Genomic DNA, 24,448 nt, shown 5'->3' on the forward strand with positions numbered 1-24,448 from the left:
TTCCAAGTTTGCGGAGCGGAGCAACTCTGAGGGAACATCGCATCGTCTCAGAGACCAACCCCTGAAGGTTCATGATCAGATAATTGTCCTGTTCTCCCTGAGGTCATAAACTGATAGGAGCCCCGATAAGAATGTTTTCAGATAACATTACGTGTGTGTAGTGTGATCGGGTGGGGATTGAAATGTATAGCATTGTGGAAATAGTTTAGTCCTACTTAGTTCTAGTTCTCTGGAGGAAATAACCATTTGACTGCAGACAGGAGGAAGAAAGAAAAGCTGGGTGGGAGGGAAGATGATCCCGGGGGTCACATATGAAAGGAAAGTTCTTAGAATGGAGAATGTGCTTCCCTGGAAGTTTTGTTTATTTGTTTGTTTGTTTTTTTAATTACACCTCTGGGTTCACAAATACTTGTTTCACCATGTTGAACTGTCATCTATTTTTAGCACTAAACAATGAACACCACCATGATTAAAGGGACTTTGTCTTAATTAACTTGGCTTAGCTGCTGGTATGTGATAGGTGCTAAATAAATATTTGAAAGACTGAAAGATGTAGCCCAGGGTAAATTTCCCACTGTTTTAACATATTATTTTGTTTGCTTTTCACACCAACTGGTGAAGTAGGTGGAGGAGGGGGTGTCACCACCCCAATTTACAGAGAAGGTCTGACCTGCTTACGGTCCTGAGCCGGACCAGGCTCTGTCCCTGAGCAGACACCTCACTTGTGGTAAGGTCACCTTCTCGCGCAGCTTGCGCTCCTTGCGCTCCTGCACGGTGGTCAGGTAGTTGACGGCTGCGTACTCCAGCACCGACAGGAACACGAACACGAAGCTGACCCAGAGGTAGATGTCCACCGCCTTGATGTAGGAGACGCGGGGCATGGAGGCGTTCACGCCCGTGATGATGGTGGACATGGTCAGCACGGTGGTGATACCTGCAAACAGAGTGAGAAATAAGCAGGCGTTTGCCTTTCACTGAACCCCTGGGGGAGCTTCATGCCTCTCTTCTTTGTCCCTTCTGCTCCTTGTGCCTAGAAATCTCCATCTCTGCCCCTCTGTCTAGCAAACACCAAATCATCTCTCAAGATTTAGCTTTTTTTTTTTTAAGATTTATTTATTTATTTGAGAGAGCGAGAGCAAGAGAGAGAGAACAGAGGGAGAGGGAGAAGCAGACTCCTCGCTGAGCAGAGAGCTTGTCATGGGGCTGGATCCCAGGACCCTGAGATCACTACCTGAGCTGAAGGCAGACTCTTTACCGACTGAGCCACCCAGGCGCCCCTAAAGATTTAGCTTTTATGAAGCTTCTCCTGTTCCTCCACCTCTCATACTTACCCATTCCCCCCCTCCACATACTCGTGACACCTGTCTCACCTTGTCCTTCTGTAGAGAGCCCACCCTAGATATTTTTGGCAGCAAGATATTTATTTCCATTCAATTGGTTAAAACAGATTTATAGGGGCACCTGGCTGGCTCAGTCAGTAGAGCATGCGACTCTCAATCTCAGGGTTGTGAGTTCAACCCCCTACATAGAAATTACTTTAAAAAATAAAATCTTAAAAAATAGTAAATAAATAAATAAAAATAGAGATTATATATACAAGCAGGTATATATGTGTTTCTTTATTTTATTTTATTTTATTTTATTTTATTAGAGAGAGAGAGAGCATGAGAGAGAGGAGGATCAGAGAGAGAAGCAGACTCCCCGCTGAGCAAGGAGCCCGATGCGGGACTCGATCCTGGGACTCCAGGATCATGACCTGAGCCGAAGGCAGTTGCCCAACCAACTGAGCCACCCAGGCGCCCCTATATATGTGTTTCTTATAACTACTTCTCCAAAAAGGGGGAAAAGTGCACTAGGTATATTTCAGTACTTGTGTCCTTGTTGCTGGTGTAGAATCTTGCAGTCCTGGGCCTGTATTATCAGCTGTGAGAGCAATTCTGACAACCATCCCCATGCTGGACCTGGCTGCGCATTCAGCAATGTTGACTTGAGGATGCAGGGGTTAATTTTACCAAGAATGATGTTAACCTCATTTAGATTTTTAAAACATAGATTTTTAAAACTAGAATGTTTGTTTATTTAGCACAGTAACTGTTCAAGCTATAGAACAACTGTTAAAGGACAGGGCATTTGTCAGGGGTGTTTGCCTGGGATTTCAAATTAAGCTCAGAACATTTGCTTGGCAAATACCAAATCACAGGGGAATGGGGTCACCTTAAGGGCCAGCTCCAACTCAGTGTCACTAAAATCTGGGGGGGGTCACCCTCCCTCTTGAAGCCTCGGAACCATCTGAGCGATGGTGATGTGACTGAGTGGGTGTGACATTTAAGGTAAGGGAGAGAGTTGATGGCAAATAGCTATTCGTGAAATGCTTACGGAGTAGGGATTGTCAGACCTGAGTATGTATAAGAGTTACCGGGAGACCTTGTTCAAAATGTAGGTTCCAGTCCTTTCTCAGGGATTCTGACTCTATACATGTAGATGAGACAGGATTCTTCATTTTTAACAATTTCCCCCAGAGATTCCATTGCAAAGATCCCTTGGGCCTCCTTTAGAGAAACCCTGTTATAGAACGTGGTTTCCCTATGTAGGTAGGCAGAAAAAGCACCCACACACCAGGACCATCGACCCCAGAACACGGTTCTAACAAAACTAAAGGTAGGTTGTTTGCATGGGCACACGTGGGGCCCTGGAAACAGTTTTGCCACATAGGGTCTTAATAATGGCATTTTACCTGTGAATCAATAACCTGGTGTTTCCAAGATATCATGCCAACAGGGGTTTAGAAACAATTTGAAATGAATGGTTTCATCTGGAAGAAATTACTTGCATTTTCAGGTGTCTGAAAGACACACTTGAGATGTTCCTTACCTAAAGGGACTCTGGCGGGCACAGCTCTGCGGTCAATCCAGAAGGACACCCAGGACAGCATGACCATCAGGGTGGCAGGAAAGTAAGTTTGGAGCAAGAAGAAGAAGATGTGGCGTCGCAACGTGAAGTTAATGTACAGACGGTTGTACCAGCCTGGGGGACACAGGAAGAAAAGATCACACACACCATAGCGACTCAGCTCCTGCACACAACCCATTCTATTCAGGGACTCATAAACGCCTTAGACACTTCACTGGAAACTTGCCATACCTTTACAGAGTGGAAGTGAGAAAAACCATGGGATAGAGTGATTATGATAACCTACACCACATGGGTGAGTCCCTCTCAAGACATCTTTGGCCCCTGTCCTGTACGGAAAGGAAGCCCCTTGACAAGTCCATTTAAGACTCTTGTTACTCATCGTTTGGGGCAGAGTCCAGCAATGTCACCATCACTTGGCTGCTTGTTGGAAATGCAGACTCTCAGCCCCACCCCAGATCTACTGCATCATAATCTCCTTTTTTAACAATACTCTCCACATGATTTATATGCATGATAAAGTTTGAAAAACATTTATTTAAACAAGCCCCTTTAGATTTCTTTATGGAGGACAGTGATTTAAAGTTGAAATACCAAGCTAACCCAAACATTGCATTTAGGAACAGCGAACGATCACAGATGCAGCTATGCTTTAGCTCTACCCTTGTGTTCTCTACAAGGAGGAAATACGCATGGAGGCGTTCAAAGGAACAAGAGAAAGATGGAAGGAAAAGGAAAAAGCAGGATAAACCGGGGATGACGAGGACTGAACATGAAATGGAGACTTGGCAACACTAACTTGAAAGCCTGGCATCTTGGACAATCATAATGCAATGGTTATCATCGTAAAGCAGTCGCAGAGAGAGACTGTGGAAGTGCTGTAGACTGAATGTGTTCCGCCCCAAATCTGTATGTTGAAACCTAATCCTCCATGTGATGGTATTTGGAGGTGGGGCCTTCAGAAGTGATTACATCATGAGTGGGATTAGTGCCCCTCTAAAAGAGACCCCAGATTGCTCCCTTGCGCCTTCCCCCATGTGAGGACACAGCGAGAAGGTGGCTGTCTATGAACTAGGAAGCAGGCTCTCATCGGACACTGACTCTGCCAGCATCTTGATCTTGGACTTCCCAGCTTCCAGAACTGTGAGAAGTAAATTTCTGTTGTTTAGAAGCCACCTGGTCTACGGTATTTTGTGATAGCAGCCCAAACAGACTAAGACAAGAGGAAGTGTCAGAATGCTAAGGATGAAGTGGGGGTCCCCCAAAAACCAAGACTCCTGAGTGATGTGTACAGAAGATGAGATATGCTGGATTTCCGTGATATGCTGGGAATAAAAGAGTGCCCCCTGTTACAGATTAGAAGACTTAAAAGGTTGCACTTCCTGTGCAGTCATGCAGTGTTTGGGCAATAGAAACTACATAAAGAGGGGCGCCTGGGTGGCTCAGTCGGCTAAGCATCTGACTCTTGATCTCAGCTCAGGTCTTGATCTCAGGGTCATGAGTTCAAGCCCTGCGTTGGGCTCCACGCTGGGCATGGAGCTACAGGCAGGAAGGAAGGAAGGAAGGAAGGAAAGAAAGAAAGAGAAAGAAGAAAGAAAAAGAAAGAAAGAAAGAAAAAGAAAAGAAAGAAAGAAAGAAAAGAAAGAAAGAAGAAAGAAAGAAAGAAAGAAAGAAAGAAAGAAAGAAAGAAAGAAAGAAAGAAAGAAAGAAAGAAAGAAAGAAAGGAAGGAGGGGGAAGGAAGGAGGAAGGAAGGAAGGAAGGAAGGAAGAAAGGAGAGAGGGAGGGAGGGAGGAAGGAAGGAAGGAAGAAAGAAAGAAAGGAAAAAAGGAAGGAAGGAAGGAAGAAAGAAAGAAAGAAAGAGAGAGAGAGAGAAAGAAAGAAAAAAAGAAAGAAAGAAAGAAAGAAAGAAGAAAGAAACTACATAAAGATTTGAATAATATCATCCTGAAGGGTGATTAGTCAAGACCGAGGTAAGGGTTGGAGAGAGCTGTTCACCTCAGGGCCAGAAGGAAGAGCACAGGCAGGCCTCCAGGCAAGGAAGGGTGGCAAGCCCATTCCCACCTGAGCCTGGAAGCTCACAAGGTCATAAAGAGGGCCTGTGCAAGCAGTATAGTTAAGAGAGAATTCGTTCCAGGAAAAAGAAAAAGAGAGAGAGAGATTAGTTGAGTAGGACAGAGAGAATGGAAATCAACAGAGCTAAAACTGAACTGTTTCTTGCCTACAGAGGAGGGGGTTCTGGGAATCCTATGGGGGGTGAGATGTTAGCTGCTAAACTGGCAAAATGATTGGCTCAAACAAACCTCCTCACCTCGCTTATGTTTGAGGCCTTATTAATATTTTCTAGCTTATCACTTCGGTGCTTTGGTGGTGTGCACGAATCACCTCTCCCCCGGTGCTTGCCACCCCCTAGAGCCGACTTAGGATTTCCACCTTTGGCTTCAAATCCACGTGGCACAAGCTCGGCTTGACAACCAATTCACACCTTCCCTAAAACAGAGGACGACCCACCCAGCCAGGCTAACCCCCACCTGTGCTGCTGTAGAAAGCCAGTTTAGTGGTGGTGTGGAATTCCTGAATGAGGAACTGGGAGAGCGAGATCCGCTCATCTGTCTTTAAGGAGTCGTTGCCTTTTTTCCAGTACAGCATGAGGTCGTCCTCCGTGTAGGCATCTGAAAAGATGGGAGACAGTGTCAGGCACAGGCACGCGGCCGGGGGGAGACGGCCTGTCTGTGGGGCTCCGTGGGAGCAGCTCCTGGTCTCCCACACGAACTCTTGGGATGGTGGTAAGAGAGTTTGAATAAACAAGCCACAGTCTAAACAAAGCAAAGCAACATTTAAAAAAGACAACTTAATTCTCCCCAGTCTTCCAGAAGTCATCAGAGCAAAGCCCTCAAGCCTAAATGCTCCTAATTCCTGCAAAAGCGTTCACCCCACAATTCAGCCTGCCATTTATTAGGTTAACACAGATGAAATTGCTATACTTGCAGAGCAGAAATGATGAGATTGTGGCAAAACTGCCTTACAAACCTAGGCTGATTTAGCCCTTTCTTTTCTCCTTCCAAAGTGTAGTAATGCATCCACTGATGCCGAATATCTTTAAATACTCGCAAGGTAATAAGGGCTGCATTCTAGCGAGAAAGGACCCATAAAGTGATGGCCGCAGAACACAAGTCCCTTCTCTTGCAGGCTTCCGGGTGCTCCTACCCAGGATAAAATCACAGTGAGTCCCCCAGAAAGGACCACGCCCTCTGGTGCTGCCACATCCTGACCCTCGCCTACTTTAGGTGAGCACACACGTTGACTCCAGGTGAGCAAACCTACCTGCAGCCTGGACAGAACGGAGGTAAAACCTAACAGTGGCCAGTCCAGTCTGCTCACGTGTTAAACAGTTCTTTCTGGAGCTCCCGGATGCCCTGTTTCATGCCTCTGTTTTATTCTATGTCTTACCCTTGACCTGTGTGACGGTTGGTTTCATGTATCCACTTGGCTGGGCTAGAGTACCCAGTTAATCAATCAAACACTAAATTAGGTGTTGCTCTGAAGATGCTTTGTGGACGGGATGCCTACAACCAGTTCACTTGAAGTAAAGGAGATGATCCAGGATAACGTGGGTAGGCCTGATCCAATCAGTTGAAAAGCCTTAAGAGCAGACCTGAGGTTTCCCCAAGAAGAAGAAATTCTGCGCGTGGAGGGCAGGCTCAGGTCCCACCCGGGGGTTCCCAGCCTGCCCTTCCCGCCAGCCTGCCCTTCCCGCCAGCCCGCCCTGCGGATGGCAGACTTACCTCACCAGCCCCCACGCTCGTGCAAGCCAATTCCTTGCACTCAATATCTCTTACTATGTATCTCCAATATTCTGCTTCTCTGTGCATCCTACCTGATGAAACCTGGAAGACGCTCCATTCCCAATGGAGCTGCCTGGGTGTACTAGGGAAAGCAGGGTACTGGAGCCAATGAGTTAAGTCCTTAGTGCTATGTCCTCAGGCAAGTTACATCCTTCCATGTATAATGGAGATAACAGTAACCTTCTTCCAGGATCTGGTGAGGATGAGATGACAGCAGGTGGAAAGCTACTATGGTGTTGGTCCAGGGATTTATTACTCCCTCGGTCCTGGGATTTATTACTCCCTTTTCCCACAGTCAGTGCCCTATGGAGCTGTCCATTTGACCCCTGCATCAACATCCCTGCCCTCCTTGGCCCCAGATGGCTGGGGCCAGGGGATCCCTGACTCATTGCCACAAATGCAGGCAGGCTTACAAAGGTGCACTGTGTCAAAGAGATTCTTCACTAGGGCTTGGTCACCAGCCAGGAAGGGCCAGTGGGCGTGTGCTGGTATTCACTTGGAGGAGTGGGCCAGCAGGAGTTATGGGGGAGTCCAGACTGTGCCCACCAGAGGAAGCATTTGGGCAAAGATTGAAAAAGAGAGCAGTTGTGTAGAGAGCTGGAGATGCAAGTGAGCAGTCCTCGACGCTGCCTCAGTCTTGCTCTTCCTGGCTCTTAACCTGTGCAGGGCGTCCGTGTGTGCAAGTGTCCTGAGGCCCCTCAGTTGTGCCTGAGGCTCTCTAGCACCACCTATGTTCACCTTGGCAGTTCCCTCGGGCAATTGTTACCAAACTTGTTTTTGCCAAGAGATCTTTTTTTTTTTTAAAGATTTTATTTATTTATTTGAGACAGAGAGAATGAGAGACAGAGAGCATGAGAGGGAGGAGGGTCAGAGGGAGAAGCAGACTCCCTGCCGAGCAGGGAGCCCGATGCGGGACTCGATCCTGGGACTCCAGGATCATGACCTGAGCCGAAGGCAGTCGCTTAACCAACTGAGCCACCCAGGCGCCCAAGAAATCTTTTTTTCAACAGAAATCTTATTCAGAGGAACAATAAAACAGATCAAAAATGAGCTCACGCATTGGACGGCAGGTAGAAATAGCTGCACAAGGAGACACACATTTGCTGAGCCCTCTACCCCCCTCCCCAGCAGTTGCCCGGGTTCCCGCAGAACCAAGTTTAAAACCATTGCCATAGAGCATTTAAAAGGGTCAATTATGGGAACAGAGGTTTTAGTTTCAAATTTGTTCCTAATTTTCAAAATTACCCTGCACTTGGCTTTAATCTAAAAAAAAAAAAAAAATCGCTTGAAAAAAACACGAGCCATGAATGAGGAGCACATGCTGTTCCTGCTACTGAGAGTTAGCGGTGTTGGGAATCACTCGCCATCTGTGTGCTGATGTCCTGGACAGTCTACTCACAGCTTTCAATTTCAAGGGAGCACGTTTGTGTGTCCAGGGGAAATCGGCTGAAGTCCATGTTGCACATTGCAGTCACTGTAACCCTAGAAACAAAAAGACAAAATACAAATTTTCAGAGGCTGCAAAATGATGAACAGAAAAAGGCTCTGCTTCCTTCCAATATAACTGCCTCCTTATAATTCATAAGCCAAGTGTCAAGATTTAGATAGTCATTGTAGTACTCTGGGTTTTATGTTTAACTCCAGAGTGTCTCTACCAACTTCTATCAGATTCAAGCATATTAACGAAGCAATGGTCTCAATCGATATAAAAATGGGAAATAAAAACTCTTATGACATTGTTTCTTAAAAGAAACCATAGGACCATATATTGTTCTCTGGTTTTAGATAAATTCCAATTTTTTCTGTTCTTTTATTGATTTTACCCATATTCAATATTTGTATACAACATATCAGAAATAATATTAATGAAACCCTTCTGCCAGTGGCCAAATTGGGCACTTTTTTTTTACAATGTTGATATATTTATATTGATAATAATTATCTCCTAGTGGGCATTGGTGTTTTTAGTGGATAATTCCATGGAGATCATAGGGTAATGAAAAGACACTGAAAACTTTTTTGTACCAGCATGCAAGCACTTGCTGGCCTCTGATGGTTTTGTTTCAGAGTTTACACAGGAAAATGGGCTTCTGCATCAAAGAATAAATAAACACAGATCATGAGTCACAGACGAAAGATCTCCTGTCCCGTGGGGAATCTCATGGCAGGACATGAATAACAGTTATTGGCTGATACTGAACAAACTATTTTTCCTTCAACCACAAAAAAATTGCTATGTATAAGTTGTAGAAACTGTCTGGATGATTCATGGCCAAAAGGGAAAAAAAAATCACTTTTAATTGAAATGGAAATTTCAAGGGAAAGAGCTTTCTTGAAACTGAATTATCCAAATATCTGCTTTATTTTCCCCATTCCAGTTGAGTCTGGCATAGTTGTAATCTGAAAAGGATTGTCTATTGCTGGCAGCTGGGTAGCCTTATCTCCTCTGGAAATCCTGATAAACAGGGTGGATTGAGTGGGGAGGAGTCAGGATGGCAGCTGGACCCCTCATGGGTGGGCTTCTGTTTCTACTATACCTAATGGCATCCCCAGCAAGAAAGAAACTAGAACCTAAGTTTGGTGACTTAGAGCTAATGAAATCTCAAATGTAGGAAGTTTTTGCTATCAACAAAAGGATTGAATATCTCTTCTCTTTGCATTAGGAACAGATATTTTTAGAATCACAGATATCAGACTGGTTCTTTGCACCCTGACCTGATGTTTTTCCAACTTGTAACTCACACACCACACATTAAGCACAGTTTGTGGTTTAGTCCATACTATGTTTATTTTTGTTTCCCCATGTCTCTTTAAATTGATTTATTGGGGTGCATCTGGATGGCTCAGTCGGTTAAGTGTCCGACTCGTGATTTCAGCTCAGGTCATGATCTCAGGGTAGTGAGATCGAGCCCTACATTGGGCTCTGCGCTGGGTATGGAGCCTGCTTAAGAGCCTTGGGAGAGAGTTGTGGGCATGCCATGAACCTGACAAATCTTTTCCTCTGCCCACAATCAAGGCATCTTTTTTTTTTTTCACTTAAATCAAACAAACCTATGATTTCATTTGCGATGAAAAATCAAAGCATCTGTTTTTAGCCACAAGGAGGCTCACTGACAACTTTGATTCTGAACACACAGGAGGTTTTCCACTTCCTTGTTTGTTATGTAGTGCTTCTGTGATCACATCCAGCAGTGTGCTGGACTAGACTTCATCTGGCTCAGGAAAGCTGCCTGCTAGATTTTCAGGAAGTTTGTAAGCTGGTTGTTCAACAGAGCCATTATTTTTTTTAAAAAAGAGTTTATTTTTAGCAATCTCTACACCCAACATGGGGTTTGAACCCACAATCCCACGATCAAGAGTCACACGCTTTACTGACAGAGACAGCCAGGTGCCCCTAAATATAGCCATTATTAAAAATTAAATTATATAAACTCAAGCAACTTATATTTAAAACAAGCTAATAAATACTCAAAACTCATCCCTTCTTAATTATTTTACTATTATTGATACGCCTGAGGTTACATCTATAATGTTTACTTGGTAGAAAATACTAACAGTGTGCTACTATGCATTCTTCCCAACTCTGCATTGAGTGACAATAGGTTGGTAGTTTGAAGTCAGCTGTGATGAGAGTATTTACACTACAGAAATCAGCAAATGCTACAAATCTGGGCTTGATTTATTGTTTTGTAGATTGTCTAGAATTAAGAAAGCAGATTAAACCAAAAATGTGTTATATCTTTTTGCTATACTATATAAATAGTATAAAAAATTAAGGATACAGTCTTCCAATATTTAAAAGCTATTATCCAATTCAGCAAGGAAGCTGCTATGTCTTTGATGAATGAATGAAGTTCCTACATAGTCCTTGGCTGTTTCATTTTTGTCTTACTAAAGTAAACAAAAATAGGGGCACCTGGCTGGCTCAATTGGTACAGCATTCGACTCTTGATCTCGGGGTTGTGAGTTAGAGCCCCATGTTGGGTGTAAAGATTACTTAAAAAAAATAATAAAGCAAACAAAAATATCAACAATCATTTATCCGATCTACACTCATTTGTAAATCACATAATCACAAAAATGTTTACAAACATTTATTCATAGCATGATTTTATAGAATTATTGTTGGCAATAGAATTATAAAAAATAATAGTAGGTTATATGTCAATTATATCTCAATAAAACTGGGAAAAATGGGATTTTATAAGAAATAGGAAATCATACTGAAGTTGTAAGTGTATGGATTTATAACAAAAAGTATTACATATATTGTTTCACTTATAAATCATGTACTTTACATCCTTTGTATCAGCCATGTTTATAATAAGCTTATGTACACATATGTATGCATACGTTCACCCCAGACAACCAGTAGTTAAATATTTACCAGCATACCAGTGGTCACGTGCATTACGGTCTAGTCTTGTGTGTCCCTGGTGGTGCCATCAGGTTGTGCTGTTTTGTGGGTGGTTTTTGAGCTTTAGGCTGTCTTGACAGCCTGCCTCAGATGTGAGGACTCCAGGGAAAACCAACCCAACATGGCTGGGGGAAGGGACTGCACCTCCTTGACCCTCCTGAGTACTTCTATGGGGGCGGAGGCATTTTAAGCTGTGGAAAGGAAAACCCCATACCTCAACTCTGAGCCTAGCAACTAATTGCTTTAGGTCCCAAGCCAGGGTGGGTATTGAGGGGTCATCATAAATATTCCTTTGGAGGGTGGGGGCAGAAATTCAGCTTCAACATTGCCATCTTTGACCCAAAAGATACACTGTGCCACTGTCCAGGCATCCCGTACTTAGACACTGGTGTATGGATTCGTCTTTACCGAAACAAAATCTTTAAAACTGAAATACACCAGGGCGCCTGGGTGGCTCAGTTGGTTAAGCGTCTGCCTTCAGTTCAGGTCATGATCCCAGGGTCCTGGGATCGAGCCCCGCATCGGGCTCCCTGCTCAGGGGGGAGTCTGCTTCTCCCTCTCCCTGCCCTCCACCTGAGCTCTCTCTCTCCATCTCCCTCTCTCTCTTTCTTGAATAAATAAATAAAATCTTTAAAAAAAAAAACACAAACAACAACTGAAATGCACCATGAGCCCAGCACAGGAGGAGTAAATCAGCAAGCAGAGCCCCTTCTCCTTGAAGGACTGCGGCTCATCTGCACACATCCGTGCCCCCCCCTCCCCGGGGAAGGGGGGCACCATGAGTTTCTAAAGCTGGCCGACAGTGAAAACCAGGCTGTGGCGCCTGTGTTTAAGGAAAGCTTCTCAAGGTCAGTAATTAACGAGCGCTTGAACATTTCTAAGGCATCTGCGCTCATAAGAAAAAAAGACTGTATTCTTCATATTTAAAAGTGATGCTCAGAATACCATTTAAAGTCATAAAGCAGCCCGGGATTTCCAGTTTTTCAGTAGGACACTGTGGTGAGAAAGGATACCAAACATGCCTGTGGCTGGTCAGGTCAGCTAAGAGAATTTCTCCTAGCCCAAGTTCTAAAATATACCTGAAAGATGGGAACTGAGACATCTAAGGAGGCAAATCTTTCAGAAGAATACATTATCTATTTCGCTGAATCCCACTAGAGTCTACATAAAGAAAACTAAATAAAACTTTGATTAAAGTTTTTAAATTAAAATAGAACCTCCAGGATAAGGCCTAAATCTTAAGTATCAGCTGGAGAACTTCCCACAAATGTGTTTATTTATTTTTTTTTTTAAGATTTTATTTATTTATTTGACAGAGAGAGAGAGAGAGCAGGAACACAAGCAGGGGGAGTGGGAGAGGGAGAGGGAGAAGAAGGCTTCCTGCCGAGCAGGGAGCCGGATGCGGGGCTCGATCCCAGGACCCTGGGATCATGACCTGAGCCGAAGTCAGACGCTTAATGACTGAGCCACCCAGGCTCCCCACACAAATGTGTTTCTGAGACTAAATAATTCCTTACAATTTTTTCTCCTGCGTAAAATTGGTCTCCCTTGACGTTGAAAAGGTGGCGCCTCCTGAGAGGTTAGAAGCTGGCTATTGAAAGCCAAAGAGCCAAACTGCCCTTGTGGTTAATGACCTGCCTTTCCGCCCCTGCTTCAGGAGTCAGGGGACCTCCAGGTTAAGGGCAGAGCGCGGGCGCAGGGGGGCTGCCAGGGCCTTACCGGAGGCTGTAGAGAACTTTCCCGTCCGGCTGGACCCGCAGCATGACGTTGTCCGTGGTGGTGTCGTGGATGAAGGAGCGCTTGGAGTGCACGAAAAACATGTCGGGGACCCAGATCTTCTTCACTAGCCGGCCGTCAAACGTCATGCTGAGGTTGTTGGTGCTCGGGAAGGACAGCCTCTCGTCCTTCCAGTAGTGCCTCAGGTAGAGGGTCATCGTGAAGTCCTGGAGGGGAGGGGGAGAGAGGGGAACCCCACGCACTGAACCTACTGGGTGTCTGCAGGACCCGGGGCGCCCCGTGGAGCCATCACCTGGCTGGGAATGAAACCGCAGAGTCGAGGTCTTGCACCCGGTCCCTGGGGTTTGCTGCAGTAGGAGGAGGACTGCAGGGGAGGGACTCAGCCAGAGACTTCTGGCAGAACCCGTTTCCGCAGCCCATCCCCCGGCATCTGCCCCCACACTGGCAACGTACTGCCGCCAGCACTGCTGACCCTCAACGTGCTGGGGGGACGGGGTGGGTGGGAAGGGCTAGATAAGCACCCCAGCTCCTTGGGCCCTCAGCTGGGATAACCCGGAGTGTGTTCTTCGCTGACTCTCGGAGCTCCCCCAGTGGGACTGAGATTCACAGTGGTAACTGGTTTGAAGGCAGAGGCCTTTTCCTTTCTCCCCATCCCTGTCTCACCTCCCTCCACTCTCCTCATGTTTCCGGGGGTCACCTCCCAAATAAACTACTTGTGCTAGAATGTTTCTCTCAAGTCTGCTTTTTGGAGAACCCAAACTAAGATAAGGCTGTAAACAGTCCTGTAAGTCGAGGAGTTGTAGAACTTTCCATTTTCCCACCTAAACCCACTAACAAGGGGAAAAGGGGACCCCTTTCAGCTGTTCCGCATTTCCATATCCAGATACAGGATCTCCAGCTGTAGAACATCTGGCCATTGACAGCTGCAACCTTGGACCCTACTGTTTCTGTGGAGAGCCTTTGCCTAGAGAGCACATGCCCGTGGCAAGAGCCTAGGCACTGGAGGGAGATCAACTTTGCCATCCAGCTCTGTCTCATACCAATTGGGTGGCTTTTGGCAAGAGTCTTAACCTTCCTGAGCCACCTATAAAATGAGAATGGGCATTCCCATGGCCCGGGGAGTTGTGAGACCCAGTGAATTCGGGTGTGTGGACGTCCTGGCCCAGCACAGGCCCCGTGTGAATCCACCTGCCCACAGCCCCAGCAACAGAAGCGCTTACCATGTCGACCTCTGAGATACTGTCCAAGCTCTCCACCTGCACATCCACACCGACAGGAATGGCTGGACCTGCAAACGGGGCGTGGCAAGAACATTTATTCTTTTTACTTGAATTTTTACTACAGGCATGAGGAGCGTTCCCCCTGGAACCCGTTTCCTCAGGCTCCTGCCAGATTTGAAGGTTTGGCGTCCCCACATGTCAAGCTGAAGCGAAGCCAGAAATCAAAGGGTTGAATCATGGGCTGGCTCCCTGGAATATTCCAGCAAAGGTTGCTGTTGTTTTGTTTTGTTTTTTAAAGCTTTTGTCTGAATCATTCAGGTGATTCTGAAACGATGAGCTTCCTCTGAAGCTTTCTTCTTTGGTTACACATGCTCATCGAAAGGTACAGTGAAGACCTAGCTCAAAGTTGGGTCTAATCTAAGGATTTACCCCCTAGCACGAGGTCGTCTACTTTATTCTTTATGTTTGCCTCCTGATTTTGTCATGGAAGCCAATGTCTCTGTCTGGCCATGAGAAAGGCACTGCTTGGTAAATAGGCACCCAGAACCAAAGCCACATTCAGGTCGTTTGCCAAGCCCACAGATCTGCATCTTTGCCACATGATGGAGTCGCTCCCAAGGGGGACATGATGCACCAGGGTGGCCTTGGAACATTAGAATTTTTTTTTTTTTTTTTGGCATTTCTAGGCCATGAAAACGTAATATTCATCAAGAGAAGGAAAGCATTATAAAGGGAATAGATCGCTGCCCCTTTCTCTCCCTGGATGTGGGGCAGGCTTGGAGAACCCTTGGATTATCATGGATGGAGGTAAGTTTAGATCCAACAGCGGCAGGTTATGGATTGGATAGAGACCGCCTTCTAGAACCTGTTTATTCTTTGGGTGAAGGTGGCTGGGAGAAATAAAAAACTGAGAACAATTTCTAAAATAAATATTTTATTCCAGGAAGAAACCCATATGGATGAAAACCCTATTTGACACTGAAGGGGTTGAAATCCACCAGCTGCAGGCTAAGCTTCAAAGGGCTGTGACAGCCCTCTGCACTAGATCATTATTTTCTCAAGCTAGTTTCATTTAATTAAACCCAGCAGACCACACTCTGCCCTCAGATTGACACCCACAGTCCCGTCTGCCAGCTCCCAGATGAGCACGAATTTAGTCGAAGGTTGTTATTTTTGAGCATTTTCAGGAGGCAGCTTTGGGCTGCAGCTGCCTGGTCTTCCCCTGGCCCGGCCCACAGCCAGCTGGCCTCACCGGTCCCCAGCCTTCCTGATGGAGCAGTGGCCGGACAACAGCTCAGCTAGGTAGCCTGGGAATGTGCTTAGCAGAGCTCACGGCAGGGCTGGGCAGCGGTGATGCTCAGAAGATGCTGTGGGCTCCGTCTTGGCCTCCAAGCACGATGGAGGCCGATCTGATTGGGGGAGAGCAAAGCAGGGTGGTCCCTTGGTTTGACTTCTACCCGTGGACAGGTGGACAGACCCCACCATGAGTGCATGTCTCCTACCTCCGAAGCCGGGCCTCATGCTGAAATCATGGTCGTCTATCCTCAGAAGCTGCTCTGACTTGGTCAGTGGTGATTTGGTGATATCAGGGCTTCGCTTCAGAATTGGGCTGCCAAGCGGGGAGAAACAGGTTCATCACAGATTCCAGTCAAGACAGATAAAAAAAAAATTTGCAGTCAGATTTGATCGTGACAGGTTCGATGGGATGTGTTATTTCTTCTTTTAAGCTATTGGATATTCTCTCTTCTTCTCTCCAGCTTTCTGGATAAATGAGCTGACCCAGAAGGTCCAAGGCTGTGGCTTAGAATCATAACTGAGGAACTTTAAAAATAACAATGCCTAGGCCCCACCTCAGAGATTTGGATTTAGGTGCTCTGGGAATGGGGCCTGACAATTGGTATTTTTAAAAGCTTCCCAGATGATTTTTTTTATTTATTTTTTTAAAGATTTTTATTTATTTATTTGAGAGAGAGAGGTAGCGAAAGAGAGAGAGCATGACCCGGGGGTGGGGGAAGATGGAGAAGCAGGCTCCCCGACAAGCAGGGAGCCCGATATGGGACTCAATCCCAGGATCCTGGGATCATAACCTGAGCCAAAGGCAGATGTTTAACTGAGCCACCCAGGTGCCCAAAAGCTTCCCGGATTATTTTATTTTATTTTATTTTTAAAGATTTTATTCATTTATTTGTCAGAGAGAGAGAGAGCACAAGCAGGGGGAGCGGCAGGCAGAGGGCTCCCCACTGAGCAGGGAGCTCGATGCGGGACTCGATCCCAGGACCCTGGGATCATGACCTGAGCTGAAGGCAGATGATTAACCGACTGAGCCACGCAGGCATCCCTTCCCAGATGATTTTAATGTGTAGCTAAGGCCGAGAACTGCTGGTCCTGGCCTTATTAAGAAGTCTAAACTCCCCCAAAGCGTTTTGGCCATTCTGGGAGAGTTTGAGCTGGAGGGGAGAGGCAGTGGGTGTGGGCAGAACTTGGTACCCTTGACCTCTATTGGCCCATTCTGCCCTTGGAAATGCCCACCATCCTTGTTCCATAGGAGGCAGCCTCTCGTTCTTCCCTTGCTGAATTACACTGATGGCTGTTTTATTTATTTTTTATTTTTTCTGAATAGGTAATCTATTTAAAGGGTTGGACAATTTTAGAAAAGGAAATGCAGTAAAAAGTTGACATCTTATCTCTGTTTCCATCTTTCCCATTCTCCCATCCACAAGTTCCTCTCTGAATGATTTGTCTCTGTCCGGAGTTTCTTATAGGTACAAGTAAATACAAATATATGTTCTTAGTTCTCCCCTTTTTAAAATCCAAAGTTAACATAGTATATAAACTCTTCTGCTTTTTCTTCTTTTATTTAAATATACTTCGGATTTTTTCCATATCTAAATATCTCAAGCCTCGGGGCGCCTGGGTGGCTCAGTTGGTTAAGCGACTGCCTTTGGCTCAGGTCATGATCCTGGAGTCCCAGGATCGAGTCCCGCATCGGGCTCCTGCTTCTCCCTCTGACCCTCCTCCCTCTCATGCTCTCTGTCTCTCATTCTCTCTCAAATAAATAAAATCTTTAAAAAAAAAAATAAATAAATACCTCAAGCCTCTTATTCTGCTTTACACTGTGTAGTGTTCCAGTACATGGATGCACCATAACTCATGTGACCATCCTCTATTGGTGGATATTTGGGTTGTTTCTAGTCTCCTGCTATTACAAACAAGGCTTCAGTGGCCTTGAACGGTCTTCATTCACCCATCAGCACCATCTCTAGAATCCAAAGAAATCATTGACTACCTTCCCAGCTCCTCCTTATGCTAACACCAGCTGTGCGTTCTCTTCAGGCTACCACCACACCCACCTCCTTTCCCCTGGAGGCAGTGGTTCCCAAACTTTGGCATGCATCAGCATCTCCTGGTGGGTTTGTTCAAACCTAGGTTCCCGAACCTCCCCTTTCCTCTGATGTTTCTGATTCAGTAGGTCTGGGCTGAGGCTCAAGAATCTGCACCTCTAAGACATTCCCAGGTGCCACCAATGCCACTGCTCTGGAGACAACACTTTGAGAGTCACTGCCCTGGTTCCTTTTATCCTCGGTATGCATGGTTTCCTCCTTTATAATGACCTCAGTCCACCTTTAAGTCCTTTGCTATCTTCTTTCTTGAAGAAAACTTTCATCATTGTGGGGGGAAACAGTGGCTGAGAGACAGAGAAACTCTGACGCTGCCTACTCAGTGCGTTTAGGCAACGTGTTCCCTGAGACTCGGTTTCCTCAACCACTAGAAGGTAAAGCTCTGCGAGCTGACAAGGGCTGTGAGGAATAAATGAGATAATGTGTGTGGAAGTACTCTTCAGACTCCAAAGGGTTCACAAATGGAAGGAGCCACTGTCATTACTGAGCCGACAAGGACGTTTCCTTCTGAGGTAAGGAAGTGACTGCAAAGGAAGCAGCCCAGGGGAAGAATCGGAACTGTGAGCCAGGACCCAGCTACGCTGCTTCTGGATGTAAGGGAGGAAGACGCCGGGAACCTGGAGAGGAGGAAAACCGGTCCCCGTCACCTCCCGCATCCTCTCCCACCCAGCTGGAGCTGGGAGCCCCACCATCTTTTCCTTTCCAGTTCTCCCTTCCTCTGGTCTCCCACCTTCTGCCTCGTGCCCCTTGGCTGGGCAGAGGGGTGGGGGGGTGGGGGGTGGGGGGTGTTGCTGCTGAAAGTCACCACAGTTGAGGTGTGGGGAAGAGACATCTTTAGAATGGTGCTCGTGTGTTTGTGGCCATGCCTGTCTTACCCGTTGGCATCTTTGTGTACTTCTGGTCGTCGTCTGTCTACGACGAACATTAAAAACAAAGGCGTGCTAGAGACAGCCTAGGTACTCAAATCAACAAACCACCCCTCACCCTTCAGATCTACTTCCAATATAGTCAGAATAAAATGTGAAAGAAAAAAACAAAACTACGAAGCTTCAATGCGCTGATTTAGCCTTTTGATGAGTGTTTTCCCAGTACCCACAGGAGCAGGGATTTGGAGAATTAATTACTTAGAACAACTGGTCTGAGGAGGTCTGCCTTAAAATATCTGCCCCATTAGTTCACCCAGACCAGAAACTGATGCCATTTTTAACTTGGATCTACCATGAAACTGTTACTACAGAGAGTACCACATTTCCAGGTGGCCTGTATCACTCGGGCATCCTTGCTCTCTGGCTTGTGGGTTCAGCTGAATGGGCACTGGCAGGAGATGGCAGAGCAGGGCATTGATTCCTCATTCTCTCACTGCTTCAATGCCAGGAACTAGCAATTGGTTGCTCTGTGATTACAGATAATCACTGTATCTTCAATAGGCTCCAATAATACTATTTCCCCTCCAGGACTGTGGGTAGTCATGGCTTCCTGCTGGTCCTCGTCCTTGAGGACATTGGCATGCCTGCTTCATTCCCTGAACCGTCAGCTCTATGAGTAGTCCCTTCATTCAATTATTGGGTAAGCCCTTTTGAGGGCAATGCTGTTTTCTGCGAGAACTCGACTGATGCACACACATCAGGACTGTTGCGTAGGGATTATGTCATCTGTAGCAAAGTGGGGCAGAAGCAGGAGCTCGGCAGGAGTGGGGAAGAGCTAAGATTGCAGGGAGCGCTGTCTTTGGGCGACAGGCCATGGCAACTGATGGTCAGCACGGGTAGGGTGAGATCACAGGCCACCAAGGGCAGAGTCTTCTTTATCTTTAGCACCTTGTACAGTGCTGGGCCCCTGTGGGCTCTCAACACATGTTAGTGGAATGAAGGAAGCAATCAGCCGCCTTGATCGGCATCTGAAAAGGGAAGCAGGAGGAATCGAAAGAAGGGCTTGGGATGGGAATTGGGCTTGACCCAGTTCTTGCTTTGGCTTTGGGCCAGCCTGAAACAGATATGAGCTCTGAAATGCCATTGCCTCTCCCATCGTGAAGCTTAGATTCTAGCCTAGAAAAGACTGATAAATAGGATCCTTAAAGTCTTTCTCACTGATGTTGTTTAATATTTTTAAATAACTTCTTTTTTTTGCTTATATGCCCATGTTAAATTTGTAAAATAGATTTAAACATAAAGGAGAAAATAAAAACCACTCAGAAATAATCTCTGCCATCTGCATATACCCTTATCCTCCAAGAGAGAGAGAGGAGACACTGTAACTTGCTTTTAAACTCAAGTTACAGTATATCGTGATATATTTTACATGGCATTGGCATCTTTTTACCAGCCAGGAGTATGATTATTAATTTTTTTAAGTAGGCCCTACTCAATGTGGGGCTCGAACTCACAACCCCCCAGATCAAGGGTTGCATGCTCTACTGACTGAGCCAGCCAGGTGCCCCTGATTGTTAATCTTGAAATGAAGTATGACACACAGCAAATGATAGGAATAATGAACACTGCTTGGGTCGTTACTATCTGCCAGGTACTATGCTAAGTTATATTACATGTACTAACTTGGCTTAGTCCTCATAACAACCCTATGTGGTAGGCTTTATCATTATCCCCATTTTATACATAAGGAAACTAAGACAAAGGGGGTCTGAATAACTTGTAAATATGATGGATTCAGGAGTCAAATCCAGATGGTCTGGCTCCATAATTGGAAGCAAGGTTGGCTATGGTGTCTCGTTGGAAGATTTGGCTCCCATTGCTTGGAATTTGGGTTAGATGTAGAAGGCCCAAGCTGATCTTTCCCCTCACATAGAAGCTAGCATGGACCCTACACAAAACTGATGGCCACTTATTTATTGAATGAGCCCCTGAGAAGTTTTGAAGAAAATATAGACATGTCCCAAGTTACGATGACATAGGATGACATTTGAGACACCTTTTTGGACTGAACAGAGGGTGTACATTTTTTGAACCACCACGTCCATCCTAGCCTCTTGGACAGAATAAAAAGTTCTGACCTATGGTACATCTTGATGTTTTCTTGTTATAGTTCTTGGTCAGCTTGTAGGTGGGTGATGTTTTCCTGAAGCTCATCTCAGAACTCTCTCAGAGGTTGGATAGAGCAGGGATGGGAACCTGTGATGAGCAAGGGGTCTGCTGGAAGTCTCCCTCTTTTAGCTTAGCAGAGCACCTGATAAGTTCTTCTTCACTTTGCTGATTTTGTTATCTCTGAGAAGATAGAGAACTTAATTTTGATAACAAAGGAATTTTTTCAACCAATTAAGAAAACAATCTTGTTTTCATGGCATTAGTAATAGTCATGTATACATAAAGGTTCCTTCCCAGCTTCAGGTCCCACTTGGTCCCCCACTTGTTGCAGTTGCCCATTACACCTCTATGCTTTTGCTCCTGCTATCCCATTTGTCTGGAAATCTTTGCCACATTCTTCATACTTCTTACCTAGGCAATGCCTTGCACTCCCAGATCAAATATCACCTCCTCCTAGAAGAATTCCTAGGTTTCCCCCCTTCCCACCAAAGTCAGCACTTCTCCTCTCCTCTCCACATGCACCAGCCCGTGTGGCGGAGGGCTTTCTGACCACTTCATGCACTTCACTGTGAATTCTATCAGGGAGGGACTCTATCTCATATACTTCTGTAGCCCCAGCTCCTCACCGTGTGCAGAACTCAGATTTCACAAAAATACGTACAAAATATGGAAGGAGAAGCACAAACCCAAAGGTACATTCCAAAGAGTCAAATGGTCCTGTGAGAAATGTGCCAAGGAGGTCAAGGCTTAAATGAGGTGATACTCAAGGAAGCTGCTAAAGACAAGCAGCTTTCCTTAAAGTTGTATTCTGAGCCGGGAGAGTGTGCAGACGGAAATATGCTGCTGGGAGGAGAGGGGCAATGTTAGCCAACGATTAAGATAAGGCTGAGACCCTGCTAGCAGAATCCAATCTCTGTCAAAGAGACTGGCCTCTGCATTGGGAAGGGGGCAGTGAATCAGTTGCTGCTCAGCATAGTGAAAATGTTGGCATGAGATCACCTAACTCAGGGTTTCTGAGCCCGACTGCACTTTGGGGTCACCCGAGATGCTTAAAACCTCCCAAGCCACACCCCACACCGGGGGTGGGACCCAGCCATCAAGAGCTTTCAAACCTTCTTGGCCAATGTTGAAAACCACTGTTCTAATTTTTGGTTAAATGGAACTCAAGCCTACAGATCCAGATGAATCACAGCTCAGGAAACTTAAGGATTCTGAAGCAGAGAAAATCTGGAAAATAAGAGAGAGGCCAGAGAATTGGAGACGAGAAAATGCTTTCTTGAGATTGACAAAGAAGAAAAAATGGTATCATAAAAGCTGCTGAATTAAGCTCCAGGATGATTCCTGGCCATGTGCTAGAACTTTGATTACACAGACACCTTAGGAACTTACTGTGTCTCATCAAGTCGATAGCATGAAACCAGTGAGAGCTCAGACAGAGCAAGACAGCCTACACTGATCGCCTTTCCCTGGGGCGGGCCTCTAGTTGGCAGATCCGGGGAGTGTCCCTGGATGGTGTGCATGGTGTCACTGTCCCCCAAGCAGAGATGAGCCCTAAGGAGTGCCTGGTGGGATGAGGGTGTGCACATCACAAGATTGCATAGCGAGGCCCAGGGTGTTTAGGGGTTTATTGAGCTTTATGGTAGTCAAAGCACTTTCCCGTACTTCGGCTCACACAGTCCTTAAAATAACCCTGAGGTGACAGAGCTAACTGACTCCACTCTACGGAAGAAACAGACTTGAGGATGTCCAGTGACTTGTCACAAGTCATGGAGTATGTGGCAACTCCAGGTCACAAAGCCAGGCCTCCTTACTGTCTGGAGCCAGTCTTCCTGCCACCATCCCATCGAACTTAGAGCTTCAGTGGTGGGTTCTTGGGGTTGCCTATCACTGTTCCTGCCAAAGCCAGAACGTCAAAGGAAATTCTCATGGACACACAACCAGGGCTCCATCTTACCTTATGGGAACGTACATTTAGGGCGATGATGGCAAGCCGAGTAAGGGTTTGGGAGTGGGTGCTTAGCTGGCTGTTTCACATGGGTGGACGGGGAACACTTCCCTGGAAGTGACAATCAGGCAGAGGCCTGAGAAGACGAGGGAACCACCTGCTGAGGCTAGGAAAGAGCGCTCCCGGCAGAGGCCGGCACGGCCAGGGGCCAGGAGGTGGGGCCGCTCAGGGTGCGGAAGGAGCGGCAAGCAGGCCCGTGTGGCAACGGGAGGGAGGTCAGGAGGGAGACGTAGGCCAGACCAGCTGAGCTTGCTCTGCTGCTCACCTAAGACTGAGCACGGGGCTCCTCTCCAGTGCGCACCCTGAGTCAGGCCGCTGTCATACTTTGTCCACATTGCTCTTTGAGGCAATGACCTGGTAGAGCAGGAAGGACACCAGCCAGTGAGGAAGCCTGCATACTGTCTCAAGCCCCAGCTTTCCTGGCTGATGAGAGAACACAACATGTTTCTGCTTTCTTTTATTTTTTTTAAGATTTTGTTTATTTATTTGACAGAGAGAGAGCATAAGGATGGGGAGCGGCAGGCAGAGGGAGACAGCAAAGCAGGCTCCCTGATGAGCAGGGAGCCCGATGCGGGGCTCGATCCCAGGACTCTGGGATCATGATCTGAGCCGAAGGCAGTCGCTTAACCGTCTGAGCCACCCAGGTGCCCCAACACATTTCTGCTTTCTGTCTGTTTCTGATTACTCTGCTGTGAAATAAGGGGCTGGGCTGTGGGGGAGCTTGGAGACCTTTCAAGCGGATTCCAGAAGGCATCACCCCTAAGGTACTAGAGGTACCTTATAGCTCTGGCCCTATGGGTGGGTGGCGGTGTGGGAAGGGTCGGTCCACTGGCAGAGCCCCACAAATGTGGTTTTGGTTTCCTCCAGACTCACCAGCACAAGGTGTGTGTGAGTGAGTGTATGTGCATGTGTGCATTTAATTTTTATTTATCTAATAAGGATGTTACCATAATGTTATTTATATTATATTTATATTATATTTATTGAATTGCTGTAGAGGTTGTGCATTTTTCCACATAGTGAATAAGTATTTTCCCTTGGGTGTAAATAGTTCATTTCTTTTGATTTCTTACTAAGTTGGATTTTTGAATAAGTAACCAATAATCCGCTTTTCAAACCACAATGCTGGGTTTGGTTTGTATGTAATGGGTATGTAATGGGTAATTTTATGTGTCAACTTCACTAGGCCATGGTACCCACTTTTTGGTTAAACACCAGCCTGTTTAAACAAGATGTTGCTGCAAGGGGTTTTTTTTGTTTTGTTTGTTCGTTTGTTTTTGCTTTTATTGAGAGAGGGAGCAGCAGGGGGAGGGGCGCAGGGAGAGAGAGAGGAAGAATCTTTTTTTTTTTTTTTTTAAGATTTTATTTATTTATTTGACAGAGAGAGAGACAGTGAGAGAGGGAACACAAGCAGGGGGAGTGGGAGAGGGAGAAGCAGGCTTCCCACAGAGCTGGGAGCCCGATGTGGGGCTCAATCCCAGAACCCTGGGATCATGACCTGAGCCGAAGGCAGCCGCTTAACCGACTGAGCCATCCAGGTGCCCCGAGAGAGGAAGAATCTTAAGCAGGTTCCATGCCCAACGTGGAGCCCAGTGTGGGCTCAATCTCACGACACTGAGATCATGACCTGAGCCAAAATCAAGAGTCGGATGCTTAACCCACTGAACCACCCATGTGCCCTGAAGTGAGGTATTTTTAAAGATGTGATTAACATTTACATCAGTAGGGTGCCTGGGTGGCTCAGTCATTAAGCATCTGCCTTCGGCTCAGGTCATGATCCCAGGGTCTCGGGATCGAGTCCCACATCAGGCTCCTTGCTCAGTGGGGAGTCCAGTTCTCCCTCTCCCTCTGCCCCTGTTCGTGTCCCCTCTCTCGCTGTGTCT

At 46.3% G+C, this 24,448-nt stretch overlaps 2 protein-coding genes across 2 annotated transcripts in view; one reads left to right on the top strand and one right to left on the bottom strand.

Annotated features, from left to right (window-relative positions):
* PM20D2 (peptidase M20 domain containing 2) overlaps nucleotides 1–9,815 on the top strand; it is a 38,904-nt gene extending 29,089 nt beyond the window's left edge. The window contains exons 8-9 of the transcript XR_010413692.1: nucleotides 2,839–4,881; nucleotides 6,098–9,815. The gene's annotated coding sequence lies outside the window, so the exon portion shown is untranslated. The remainder of the gene's footprint in view (nucleotides 1–2,838; nucleotides 4,882–6,097) is intronic.
* Nucleotides 1–24,448, bottom strand: part of GABRR1 (gamma-aminobutyric acid type A receptor subunit rho1) — a 36,557-nt gene that overhangs the window by 471 nt on the left and 11,638 nt on the right. The window contains 8 exon segments of the mRNA XM_045865424.1: nucleotides 738–934; nucleotides 2,872–3,024; nucleotides 5,440–5,580; nucleotides 8,153–8,235; nucleotides 12,890–13,113; nucleotides 14,128–14,195; nucleotides 15,630–15,736; nucleotides 18,392–18,437. Coding sequence (XP_045721380.1) covers nucleotides 738–934; nucleotides 2,872–3,024; nucleotides 5,440–5,580; nucleotides 8,153–8,235; nucleotides 12,890–13,113; nucleotides 14,128–14,195; nucleotides 15,630–15,736; nucleotides 18,392–18,437 — 1,019 coding nt within the window.

Source organism: Mirounga angustirostris, unplaced genomic scaffold (genome assembly GCF_029215605.1).
Source record: "Mirounga angustirostris isolate CCGP_5_RB_7025 unplaced genomic scaffold, mMirAng1.0.hap1 SCAF_8, whole genome shotgun sequence".
Taxonomy (NCBI): domain Eukaryota; kingdom Metazoa; phylum Chordata; class Mammalia; order Carnivora; family Phocidae; genus Mirounga; species Mirounga angustirostris.